Raw genomic sequence first — 14406 nt, 5'->3', positions numbered from 1 at the left:
GAATGTTGTTCTATTCACTCACAGTTTTTTGGATGTTAACATTGCTATGTACATGAAGGCATGCATCTGTAACAATGGGATTATGCAGATCTAGGTTCAAGCTAATAAAGTTTCCCTAGAAGTTGTTCACTTACAAGAATTGTTAAATCACTGGGGCAATGCTCCTTGCACCATTGCTAGAGTTCCTTCAGATGCCTCGACTGATGCCTCTATGCCTGATGCCTCTACGCCTTGTGGCCACCATTCTCGCCACTAGTCATCAAGCTACCACTCGCACATGTCGCGCTCCCAAGATTCCTACCACTGCTCTCCCAGTGGTGGTGATGGTAGATGGAGGTGCCACTCTGCTTCCCCACCTCACGATGGTTCTAGCTAGTCCTCGGCTCCTCCTCCTAGGCCTCGATAGGCACAATCTGGGAAATTTCCTTGCCTAGCTTTGGCAATTTCTCCTCTGCGGCCAAACGTTAAGGATGCAGAGGCTACCCCTAATCCTATTGCTGCTGATGACAGCTGAAATGTTCCCAATCTACCCCACAATCCCACTAATACATGTAGATTTCTTGATAAAGATGATCCTCCTCCCTTGGCTGGCACTACCTTGACAGCCTAAGTTTGTTTATTCTTTTTTTTATTTTTATGAATAGTTGTTGTTTCTAATTGAGGCCATGTTTTTAAGTCTAGCTTTGGCCATGTGAACTCTTTCACAGGGTGATCTTGTATCCCCTAGCCCCTTTTTTGTGAATTGTATTCTTAATATATTTTATTAATAGAAAAGGACTATTCATAAAAAAAAAACTTATAAATCTACAAGATTAAAATTCAGCAAATGCACCCAAATTAATCTAATCAAAAGATGTGGGAAACTTAACTATTAAATTAGATCAACCCAACAACAATAAAGTAAACAAATCATCTTAAAAGAAAAGGTAAGAAATCATGGAAAGTTAAAGTATAAAACTAAAAAAAATCCAAACCATTGGATCCAAAAATATTTGTATTTATTTTTTACTAATGGCTAATGACTTAATGTGAGTTTGATGTTCCATGTAGAAGGTAGAAAATACAAAGGATTCCAACTTTGGATTATCAAAATAAGTTGAAGCATCAAGGATTCAGAAAGAGGTTCAAATGTGGACATCTAATTATTTTGTCAAAAATCAACATAAGAGGCCCATAAGATACAAAGGAAGGAATACCTTCCAAAATCCCTAGCATGGAATGGGGTACTTGTATATAAAATTAATAAAACCTAATTGAAAAATTAGTGAAAAATATGTAAGCACTAAAATTATGTACAATAGGTTAGAAAAACTAGGTTATGCTTGATGCAGGAGCATCTTGGGTATTTGAGCAATCTTCCATCAATAAAAAATATATCTTTTTTTCTACTAGTTTTTTGTTTGTGAAGTAGTCATTGGTACTTTTGGTGTCATGTTATGCATAGTTAACATGTTGATGAGGACCTATCCTTGATCCTCCTCCTAAGAATTCAATCTTTGGTTGTTTGTATTTCTCAAGTTGTGAAGCATTCTCTTCGGTCTCTATTTTGGCATGTTTCATTCTTGTGAGGCATATTGTTTCATTTGACATTGTTTCTTATGTTAACATCACACATGTGGATTCACCCTCAAGTGCACATTGCCTTATGTTTCATTTAGTGTTAGTTTTGGTTTACTCTTCCTAGGTTGGACCTCTAATGTAATTCAATGCTTGACTAGCCAACTTGTGGCTTACTGTTAATTTATGGTGACTGATTAGGGAAGTATTGTACCTATTGTAACCCTAAAGTGGCATAAAAATACTTGTATAAAATGGCTTAGGGTTAGGCATTTTTCATAAGGTGTGATGTGAAAACTGGTTCTTGCAGCAATATTGAGTTGTAAGGGATTACAGATTGTAATCAGGTTGTAATCAATCATAATAATATTGGACTTGATGTTTGATGGGCATAGCTTGGGGTTTGGGTGAACCACATTAAATCTTGGTGTCTTGTGTTATTTTTTGTGTGATCTATTATATTATTTTATTGGTTATATTTGCATGTAATTGTTATTTTTGTCCATGGTTAAATGCTAATGAGTGGTATCAGAGCGAAGGTGTTTTTTAGTTATCCTCTATATATAAGTCTCACAATTGAGTGGGAGTCTCACAGTTGAGTGGGAGTGATGGAAGACAAGTGTAAGCTAAGGGTTGACAATTTTAATGGGTAGAACTTTTAGTTGTGGAAGATGCAAATGGAAGAATATCTTTATTAAAAGGATTTATGGAAGCCATTAGAAGGTAAAACCAAGAATTAGAGATCTATGTCAAATGATGACTGGGATCTTTTAGATAGAAAGGAACTTAGAAGCATTCGATTATGTCTAACACCATCAATGGTATTTAATATTACAAAAGCAAAGATGATGGAAGAGTTGATGGAAACCCTAGCAAAATTGTATGAAAAGCCCTCTGCTTGAAATGAGGTATTTCTCATGAAGTGTTTGTTTAATATGAAAATGGCAGAAGGTGGATCTATTGCAGATCATTTAAATGAGTTCAATACTATTACTAGTCAGTTATCTTCTATGGGTATTAATTTTGATGAAGAAATTAGGGCTCTCTTGATTTTGTGTTCTTTGCCTGAAAGTTGGAATGGCTTGGTACTGGCTGTGAGTAATTCTATTTTTGGATCTTATACCCTAAAATATGATGATGTGATTGATGGTATTTTGAGTGAGAAACTCGTAAGAAATCCTTAGGTGGGTCCACATCAGGAAGTGCTTTGAACACACAAGGTAGAGGCAGAGAAACTAAGAGAGGAAACAATTCTCAAAATTGTGGGAAATCAAGAGGAAAGTCAAAAGGGAGGAGGTCTTAATCGAGAGGACCAAACGACTACTAATATTGTGAGAAACTAGGGCATAAAAAGAAAGATTGTTGGAATCAAAAGAAAAATGAAGGAGATAAACTAGATGGAGACAAGGAGGCAAATGTGGTAAGTAACAAATCTAAAGAGGATGCTTTGCTTCTATCTTTAGAAAGTGTTGATGATTCATGGGTTTTAGATTCTGGTGCTTCATTCCATGCTACACCTCATAGAGGTTATTTCATTGATTATGTTGAAGGGGACTTTGGGCTTGTTTATTTAGAGGATAATGGACCCTATCAGATTGTTGGAAGGAAAAAAACCAAGATTAAGTTGCAAAATGGGAATCATTGGCTATTACATGAGGTAAGACATGTTTCAAGGTTGAGTAGGAATTTGATTTCAGTAGGGTAACTTGGTGATGAGGGTTGTGTAACTACTTTCAATGGTAAAAATTGGAAGATTTAAAAAGGTTCTTTTGTAGTAGTAAGAGGTGTGAAAGTAGGCATGTTATATCTTTGTATAGGTCATATTGTTCCTTCTACTTTGATTATTTATGAGAGAAATGAATGTTCAGGAATAGTTGTTGCAATTTTGTAGGGAGGACAAATAGTTATTGTAGATTCTGATACAACACTGTGGCACAATAGACTTGGGCACATGAGTGAAAAAGTATGAAATTACTTCAATCAAAGAAATTTTTACTAGGTTTGAAATGTCCTAATATGGATTTCTATGAAATTTGTGTGTATGAAAAACAAAAGAGAGTGAGCTTTGTGAAGACTAGGAAGGAAAATAAAAGGGAGAAATTAGAGCTTGTGCATATAGATGTATGGAGACCAGCTTAGGTATCTTCCCTTAGTGGCTCTCATTATTACATTACATTAATTGATGATGAAAGTAGAAAATTATGGGTTTATTTCCTTAGACAAAAATATGATGTATTTCAAACTTTTAAGAAATGGAAATGCTTGGTTGAAAATGATACTGGTAAGAAATTAAAATGTCTCAAATCTAATAATAGTGGTGAGTATTGCAGTCATGAATTTGAATATTATTGCTCCTCCAATGTTATTCATAGATATAAAACTATTCCAAGGACTCCACTAGAAAATGGAGTGGCTGAATTCATGAATAGGACTATAATGGAGTGTGTAAGGAGCATAAATTTTCATGTTGGGTTTCCCTTACACATGTGGGCAAAGGTTGTCAATACTATTGTATATTTGATTAATAGAGTTCCCTCTACTCCTTTGGGTTATGGTACTACAGAGGAAGCATGGACTGGTAAGAAGGTGAGTTCTTCTTTTCTCAAGACTTTTGGTTGTGAAGCATTTGTTCATATAAATTCTAAAAATAGAACCAAGATGGAAGCTAAGTTAAAGAAATGTGTATTTGTTGGATATGGTATTAATGACTTGAGTTATAGGCTTTGGGAATTTGAAAACCATAAAATTGTAAGAAGAAGGGATATCATATTCAATGAGAAACTATTGTACAAAGATCTATTGCAGCAATATGAGAAGAAAGAAGGTGATTATGTAGTGCTAGATGATACTCCAAAAGATGATGTTCAAACAATTTCTCATGATGTGCAACAATCACAACAACAAATACCACACAACCCCATGAATGTTAAAAGCTCAACAAGGCTAAGTAGACCTCGAGAAATATTTTCTCCTTTCTTGTATTCTATTTTACTTACTAATGTTGGTGAACCTGAATGTTATGATGAATCTATTTAGGTGGATACAAAGATTCAGTAGGATTCTACCATGAAAAACAAAATGGACTCTTTGCTGAAAAATAAGACATGGAATTTATGTAAGTTGCTTGCAAGTAAAAGGGCTTTACAAAGTGAATGAGTTTAAAGGTTAAAAGAAGACGATGGAGGTAAGAAAATATTTAAAGACAAGTTAGTTGAAAAAGGATTTGCATAGAAAAGGGCATTGATTTTGATGAAATATTCTCTCTTGTTGTTAAAATGACTTTTATCCATACTATTTTAAGTATTGTGGCTATTGAAGATTTGCATGTAGAGAAACTTGATGTTAAAAAAACCTCCCTTCATGGTGATTTGGATGAAGAAATATATATGGCTTAGCCATAAGGATTTGAGGTCAAAGGTATGGAGAACTTAGTGTGCAAATCAAAGAAAAATTTATATGGCTTGAAGCAAGCACCTTGGCAATTATATCTAAAATTTGACATTTTATGCATGAGCATGGATATAGTAGGTGTCATTTAGATCATTGTGTTTATTTTAATAGGTCAGATGATGATAACTATATTATTTTATGTTTATATGTTGATGATATGCTTGTAGTTGGCTCTAACATGGATCATATTAAGGAGCTGAAATGCCAGTTAGCACATGCATTTGCTATGAAGGATTTGGGGGAAGCAAGAAAAATCCTTGGCATGAAGATTTGTAGATATAGGAAGAACAAGAAATTGATGCTAATTCAGGTTGATTATGTTGACAAGTGTTGTAACATTTTTCTATGGAGAATGTTAAAGCTATTAGCACACCTTCACCTGGTTATATAAATTTCACTAAGGAGATGTGTCCAAAGACACAAGAAGAGGAGGATAAGATGTCCAAGGTACCCTATGCTTTAGTTGTAGGAAGCTTGATGTATGTTATGGTATGTACAAGGCCAGATATTGGACATGCAATGGGAGTCATCAGCAGGTATATGAGTCATCTAGGATTTGAGCATTGGAATGTAGTAAAATGGATTCTTAGATATTTGAGAGGAGTATCCAGTAAGTGTTTACATTTTGGGGGCTCTACTCTTGATTTATAGGGATATGTTGACTCAGATTTGGCAGAGGATATTGATACCAGGTGGAGTACTATAGGTTATGTATTTACTATTGGTAGGGCAGTCGTGAGCTAAGTTTCTAGGCTACGAAAGCCTAATGCTTTATCCACTATATAGGCAAAGTATGTTTTTTCTATAGAGGTAGCCAATGAGATGATATGGCTTCAATTCTTCTTGCAAGAATTGGGACACCCTCAGAGAGATAATTATTTATTTACAGATAGCTAGAATGTCATTCATCTTGCAAAGAATTTAGCTCCAAATTCAAAGAAAAATCAAATTTAGTTGTGGTACCATTTTATTTGGTTAGTTGTGGATGATGGATAGTCGAATCTGGATAAGATACATATATATGACAATCTAGTGGATATTTTTACAAAGGTAGTGATAAGGGAGAAGTTGAATTCCTCTTTAGCTTCAGTTGGTCTTCTAGACTGAACATGAATAAAAGAACAATAGATTCCAAGGTAGTTTGATCTAGTGGGAGCCCCATGTGGTAGTGGTATTGCTATAGGATTATTCTTCAAGTGGGAGATTGCTGTCTACTGTGGAGTTTGATCAGCCCCCAAGTGGGAGATTGTTAGTTTGTGGTGACTAATTAGGGAAGTACTATACATATCTCATAAATTCTTTTGGGGTAAAAGAAATTTTGGACTATGGTTGACATTGTAGTTGGCGTATGGATGACCTATGGCTGATCTGTTGGAACCGTAAAGTGGCATAAAATTACTTGTACAAAAGGGATTAGGGTTAAGCATTCTTCATAAGGTGTGATGAAAAAATTGGTTCTTGTGGTGGTATTGAGCTGTAAGGGATTATGGATTGTAATCAAGTTGTAATCACTAGATATTAAGAAGCAAGATAGATATGAACTTAAATTATAACTTTGTAATTGCATTGTATATGGCTGAAATCCAGATGGCCTCACAACTAGACATGTTGAAAGACTTCTATTAATTATTACACTAGTGTGGCTGCCAATTGCTGAGCATTATGTTCAAAGTTGTTTTTTATTAATTACACCAGAGTAATCATCTGGAATCTTGCCTTATGTTCATGGTTTATAGCTAAGCTCTAAGAAGGGTTATTTGTAAGCTTAAGTTGAGTTGATTCTATTGAAAAAAATTGGTTAATTATGTATTGTCTTTGATGTTACAAAAAATTTCATATCTTTACCAGTCAGTGTATATCAAGATCACTCAGGTAATGAAGACAATTTCCTATGTCTATTGAGCGCTCCAATGTTTTCCAAGTTCAGAAGATAGTGTCTATTGAGTTCACTCAGGTGTCAAAGAAAAGTTTGCAAAAGTTTAGTGTTAATCAAGCTCACTCAAATAACAAAGGAAAGTTGGATGGAACTAGTGCTAATTGAGCTCACTTGGTTACCAAAGGATGTTTGTGAAGATGCAGTGTTAACTGAGTTCACTTGGTTAATACAAGAAAATCTTTTTAGTGTTAGTATCTACTAAGTAGGGTCAGCTAATAAAGGATTTTCTTATTTTGGCATATTGAGTTTAATTGATTTGTTTGTTGGTTCTAGCTGACTCAGGAGATGAATATTAATTATTCTAAGATGTATTCAAGCTGACTTGACAATATGTATGATATACAGTCAAGTGGAGGATTGAATGTGTTTAAGTGTATGCAAGAATAGAGAATGCTAAGAGGAAGCAAATTATAAAAATAAGTAGAACATCCTTGAGGAGTTGCAAAGATACATTCGATGAGGAAGGATCAATTATTCGAGCTAGAATTGAGATTTGGAATTAGCAATTCTATTGCATCCAAAATCAGGTCATCTCATTGTTACCCTCTAACCATTGTAGTAGTGATCTAAATCTCTTAACAGAGTTGGATTAGCAGCTATTTGTAAATCCTCTAACAAGGTGGCATTTCTAGAATGAAGTGTCTAAAGACCTCTAACAAGGCCACTCCTAATAGGGTGATTAAATCTTCTAATAGGGTCACACCTAATAATGTGTTTTATAACCTTTAATAGGGTTGACTCCTAATAGGGGTTACTTCAAAAGAGTGAAAAACAATATCCATTAGTTACTATTTTATTTTAATAATATAACATATAAAGCTTCAGACTTTTATGGATAAAAGAAAAACTTTTGAAAATAGATAATGTAAAATAATAATTATTTATTATAAAAAGATTATAATATAAAATTGTGAAACACTCATATATTATTCTAATTATAATATAACAATTTATCTAAATTAAAAATAGAAACTTAAATATACTTTATGTCCTTTAATTTAAACAAAATAATTTATAGTATCATTTTCTAAATACTTAGTAAGTTTAATTGACTAATTGATAGATTGATAAAGAACTAATTGACTAATTCATAGATTGATAAAAAACCAATTTATATATAAATAGATTCTAAATATAATTAAAAGTATAACTAATTCAAAATTTATTATTTTTATTAAAATTTAAATAACATTAAATTTAAATTTAAATATTAAAGTCTAAATAATTATCAACTATTGAAAATAAAAGATTAATGATTTGAGGTCATTCCTCTATTTTCTCAAACAATTCAATACATGTATTTTAGTAAATTTCTAATTAAAATTTGATCTATTCAAAGATATAAGGTGCCAAATTTTACTAAAATTAAAATAATATTATTAATTAATTTTAAAAATTAATTAATGTCTTAATAAAATAGTATTAAAGATTTTGACATAATTTGAAATCTTCAATATTATATCTAATTTTTTAATTCTTAAAAAAAACACTTGCTTCTTGTAATATTTTAGAATTAGTTCATTTTTCTTGCTTTAACATTTTGTATAAGAAATTCTGAAAGAAATGGTAAACAATGGATATGAAGAGATTTTATTGCAGCCTTTTAGAAATCCTAATTAAAATGTATCCAAGTCGAGATATTTGGATTTGTCACTCATCCTACTATCGTATTAGAGAGTGTAACTAGGCATGGAATTTTAATGGGCATTGGTTGTTTTTGAAAATTATAAGACTGTATGAATTGATAGGGTAAAATTTTATATTATATATATTTTAATTTTTTGTTTGTTTCTATTTTGATATGTTTATATTTTAATTATTGTATATTTATATTAATTTAGAATATTTTTTGAAATTGAATATTAAAAAAATATAGTTTTTATATATATTTTATATTATTTATTGCATAATTATATTAATTAGAGACAATACCCTTTCCCCTGATGTTAAAGGTATCACTCTCTCAGATAATAATGACCTTATTAACTGTCAACTTGCTGATGATATTGCCATCTTCTTGAAAGCCTCTGAGTCAAATTTTGAGGTTATGATTAGTAAACTCAATTTCTTTTGCAAAATATCTAGAGCTCGATTATCCCAGTCTAAATCTATTTGTCTTGGGTGGAATACCCACCCCCCTATTTGGTTCAAGAAATTTGGTTTTCAATAGGGTGGATCCTCAAAGATCATTAAGTATCTTGGTATTCCTTTTTCGGTTGACCTTCATTAAAAGAAATGTGGAGATGGGTCAAGGATAAAATCCACAACAAGCTTAACAAATGGCACAAAAGATCCCTTTTGCTTGCAAGGAGAATTCAAGTGTGTCAAAAAATTATTTCTTCCTACAATATTTATTATGCCTCTGCCTAGATGTTTAACGATTATCAAATTATGGAAATTCAAAAAGCCATTAGAAATTATTTGTGGTCTGATGGAAAAGGTAATAAAAAAATTCACTCTATCAACTGGACTTGGTGCCACATGGACAAGCTGCTTGGGGATCTAGGTCTTAAAGACTTAAGTTAAGTGGCATAGTTTTGGCCTCCAAATGGATGTTTCATGCTTTGGAGGGTGAAGAACCTTGGAAGGGTATGATCCATAGTAATATTGGAAGAGGTTATCCTAAAAAGGCTAAGTTTTGGAAGAACCTCCCCCTTGCTGACCTTATTTGTGGTGAGTTCCCTACCATAGTTCAAGGCTCTACTATTTTTAAGTCTATTTGGAAAGCCTGGGACTGTGTTAGGTAGCTTATCACCAATAAGGAATTTTTTGATAAAAATAACCTTCATGGTGAAAGGTCCATTTGGTGGAACCTTAAGCTAGAAAATAAACCCCTTGCTCTTACTCAATGTTGCTCTACCAAAATTTGGGCTAATAATGGGATCAAGCAGTTTGTTGATATATTTGAGAAAGATTCCTTTATTCAGTGGGAGGAGTTAAAAGTCAAATTTAATCTTCCTGATGTTCACAAGAGGACTTACAATATGATTGCCAAGGCTAGCAAAAACATCCCCACTATTTGCTATGTTGATTCCAATAGTTATCAAAAAATTAACTGGCCTGGTGGTATTGTTGTTCCTAATATCAAAGCTAAAGATATTTACAAAGTTATTAATCACAATGAAGAGATCTTAAGGCATATTTATAAGGTTTGGTATATTGATTTAGACAAATGTGCTTAGATGAAAAAAATTGATTATCTTTGGAAAAGTTTTATTGATTCGAAAATTAAATATTTTAAATGGCTACTTATTCTTAACAAGCTTCCTATTAGGAACTCTTTCTTTGCTGTTGACTATTGCAGTATTTGCAGGGTCCCGAAAATGGGAAGGCATATTTTATTTGAATCCACTTTTGCTAAAGAAATTTGGCTTATGTTTGGTATCTCTATTCCTACTTCCTTTACTATTTTTGAGATTATTACTGGTTTTATCTGCAATGTTAAAAAGGATATTAACATGTTTTGGAATATTCTCTTAGCTAACATTTTATGGAAAATTTGGAAATGCAGAAATGAAGAAAGGTTCCAAAATAAACCCAGGCTACTTACTAAGTCTTTTCAAAGGCTCACTTATTTTTAAAAAAATTTGTAGGTCCAAATCAAGATGAGAACCAATAAGTCCAAGTTCAAAAGGCTGCTTAAGGATGGATATGCTACCTTCTTTGCAAACGAGGTTAAGGATGGACACATTTGGAGACAACATTTGGATAATGTCAAGCTCTTTAATCAAACCATTCAAGATATTATCAAGGAGATCAAGAGAACACATCAAAGCTTCACTAGCGACATGATTTATATGATGAAAGAAATCCAAGACCAAAAACACCTGGTTTGGATGGAAGGAAATCAAGGCTGGACAACATGGATGGATACTTATGTGGATGTTCTCCATTAGTTGTCCTTCTTACTCTTCTCTATTTTGCTTGGTTGATATGTAAATATTTCCATCTTTTGATGAGGCTTGGCCTCTTGTGAACTAATCCCGTTCATTTTGTACTCATTTTGATCCTTCTATATTTAATACAAAATAATTATATTAATTTAAAAATATTACATGAACTTAGAAAATTCTTCTTTTATATATACTAATTTATAATTGTAAGTTATTCATTAAGATTTTTGCATATATTGTTATTAATTAATATTTATTATTTTCTCATTTATAAAATATTTAAAATTAAAATGATCTCTTCAATTATCTTAAAACTAAAAGAATTACTTTAAACAATATTCCCTAATGTATCAAACATAGCAAATCTATGACCAAATCTCTTTCCATCTTGTTTCTAATTTTACACCTAACAATCATATTTGCTTTAAATATTTTGAGTTGGACATAAATGCATTTGGACAATATTAAATCTGACTGATGCACACAACACCAATTTGAATTATTTTTCCATACTTCTCAATGAGGTTTTATATTGCCCTTATTTGTATAATTGTCCATGCATGTTATAATCTACAAATTCAAACAATGTGTATTTGTCTTCGTAGAGTTTAAACATTAAATCTATTCAGAATATCTCTATAATATTTAATAAATATTAGAAATAGTTTCAAACCATTATTACTTATATTATTAAAAAAAATTTTAAAAAATTTATCAATTTAATAATGAAAAATATATATAGTATTGTTAAAAATTTATTCCAACCCAGCTCTTATTTAAAAAAAGAACTAATTTTGAGTAAATATAATTTATCCATAAGTTGGTTAATGTTTCTAATGAAAATATACATATTACATATGTATGTTAAATCAAGCATACACATCTTATAATATAAATAAATAAAACTAATGTTATAAACATGGTGGCCACCACTCTCCATCTCCTTAGGTTTGCTGCCTTGATGGTGCGGTTTCTAGCGGATGACTGCCTCCGTGTGTGGAAAGGCCTGATGAAGAGAAGTGTTTAATTATATATATTCTTTATATGTTTAGTTACTTGCACTCTTACCTCCTTGGGCGTATTGACTTAAAAAACATTTATCAGATTCAAAAACAGAATAAAGAAGTATAATATACTATGAGAAACATAACGATGCCACTCAAACTTCCCATATTTGGGAAATTAAAAACCAGAGAGCGGAGATATGTGAATAGTTATTTCTCTTTAAACAATTAATGTGAATTACATTTGACAATTGGCCTCCGGTGATATTTTCATCTACGACCTCGAGATTGTTGTCGGCTATGCGATCCTCGTTTAGCTTTAGATGACTTCATAAAATTGCAGCCAATGTCAGGGAGGTCTTCGGGCTCAATGAATTTGATAGGGCGCCTCTTCTTCGCTTTCTCTGCCAATTGGTATTCTTCATTAAGCATCTTTCTCTTCCCAGCTTCAAACCTCACATTATCAATTTGAGGTTGAACAGAAACAGGGTTCATTTGGTTCTTGCTTGGATCCATTAATGGCCGCCCACGGTCCCCATGTTCCTTCAATTTGAGTTTGTGAGACGGCAGAGAAGACCCAATTGCACGAGTTGAAACATTCATCGAATTTCGATTACAATGAGTGCTCTGCTGATTTTGAGAATGTAAGTTTATAAACCTCTGTTCCTTAACATTCCCATCAATAGCTCGAATGTTTCCATTGTCATCCATTCCATCAACGATCTCTGACATTTTGATTGGTGCAATCGGAGCTGTTAAGAAGGCACCCTCTTCTAATGGTGGATAAGATAGGCCAATCTCATCATCTTTGACATCTTTTGATGATGATGGGCCTAATGCAGCAGTCTCCATCCATGCATCTGCGAGCTTTTTCCAATCATTGACTAGCATCTTAGCCATTGAACGGACTTGTTGTGAATGGTCTCTTCGCAGTCTATTCACCACTCTCCCAATTTGAGTTATCTCAAGAGTGCGCACAGAGAGCTCCATCAACTCCAATCGTCTCAAACACTCCTTCACCTGGTATTCTGACTCTTCAGGATCTAACAAGATTCCTCTGATCCTCTCAACTTCTCTGATAACCTCAGACTCCTCCTGTATCTCCTCTGTAAGGGCTTTTGCCTCATCATAACAAGTGTAATGACTACGGTTATCAATAGCCCTCTTTCTCTCACCATGAATGCCATGCTTCTCCTTCGCATGATTATGCTGCCCTTGAGCAGCTGCTACTCCTTTGATGTTATCAGCCCCTGCCAATGTCAATGCATTGCATTCCCCACACCTAACATACCCAATTGAGAACAATCTCTGAGCAATCCTCTCCCTCCCTGCCATCAATTCTTGAGGATATTCACAAGCTGCAATTGCAATGGCTTCTTCAATCAGAGTGCATATATCAGTCTCTCCACTCTCAAATAATTCCCTCAATCTTTCCATCATGAATGTTTTTTCCTATACCCAAAGTCAGATCAGCAATTCACACAACAGCAAATGCTCCAGTTTGCTTCGCAATATAATCAAAATCCACAATAGAAAGCAAGGATTTCCCGTTTCCTTGTATGCCCCTAAACAAAGACCCTGAAGCGACGCGGTAACTCAATAGACGCAGCTTCCAAAGTAAAGCAATCAACAAAATGATTTCAACAATCCAATCCTTACTATCCACAAAATACCAAGAGTGCAATACCTGAAAGACCCGCAACTTATAAAATTCCAGCTCGATTCGATGCAAGACAAAACTTTAGACCTTTTCCCCTATAATTTATTGATTCAATTTTCCTTTCTGTTTTTTTCGCCGATGCATTGCATTTGAGCAACCCCACAAAATCTTTTGCCAATTTACGCTGTTATTTACTGCTTGTCGAATTTAGAAACCCAACAAATTTCTCTGTTGACAGTTGTACCTACATTATCAATTGAATGTGAACAAGATAAAATTTCTTTCCTCGCCGAGCAATTAATCTGCAGTGCTTAAAGTGCTTTTCTGTGTGATCTGGGCAACATTCTATATTACTTAAAACCTAACTTTGTGATAAGGAAATGAACGGCTGATTGAAAGAATGTGAAAGGATTTGGAATGCAAATAGAAACAGCATAAGGCCATGGACAATTCCATGTGTCCGTATTGCCAAATCTTTGGCCTTTCCAATTCACTAAACTTTTGAATGTTGATGATGATGATAATTTAAGGTTATTTTAGAATTTGACAATTTACTCATTCTATTTATCAGTCCGGAATGAATGTTTTCATCTCCACCAAATGACATTAATCCTGTTTCAGTAAAAGTGCAAGATTGGAAAATATAATCTTATCTTTAGGTTTGGTTTTTAATTATTTTCATTGTTTTTCTAAGATTTCATTGGACAGTTTTATGATTTTAGCAGCAATGGTTTTTACATTAACCTACAAAGGTTTTAAACACTAGAATTGGTTATATACATGATATTTAAAATATAATTACACTATTTTTATTATATATATATACTTGAATTTTTTTAATTTTAAAAAAAATTGAATTATTTAATAAATTATTATTATAGTATTATGTGTTTTAATAATAAATTA

The 14406-nt window shown here is 32.9% G+C and overlaps 1 protein-coding gene across 1 annotated transcript; it reads right to left on the bottom strand.

Moving 5' to 3' along the window:
• Window positions 1–12110: 12110 nt before the first annotated feature.
• LOC149543740 (putative mediator of RNA polymerase II transcription subunit 26b) lies at window positions 12111–13277 on the bottom strand. Its single transcript, XM_089795834.1, has one exon. The coding sequence runs from the start codon at window positions 13275–13277 to the stop codon at window positions 12111–12113; it is 1167 nt and encodes a 388-aa protein (XP_089651960.1).
• Between the last annotated feature and the right edge of the window lie 1129 nt (window positions 13278–14406).

The sequence above is a fragment of the Cupressus sempervirens genome, chromosome 8 (genome assembly GCF_028749045.1).
Source record: "Cupressus sempervirens isolate cs-2001-9-10 chromosome 8, ASM2874904v1, whole genome shotgun sequence".
NCBI lineage: Eukaryota > Viridiplantae > Streptophyta > Pinopsida > Cupressales > Cupressaceae > Cupressus > Cupressus sempervirens.
The sequence above is the reverse complement of the archived record's forward strand: the minus strand, read 5'-3'. Positions and strand labels throughout refer to the sequence as shown.

Excerpts from the sequence above, each read along its gene's own strand:
- LOC149543740 (XM_089795834.1), bottom strand. The coding sequence starts at position 13,277 with ATGGAAAGATTGAGGGAATTATTTGAGAGTGGAGAGACTGATATATGC.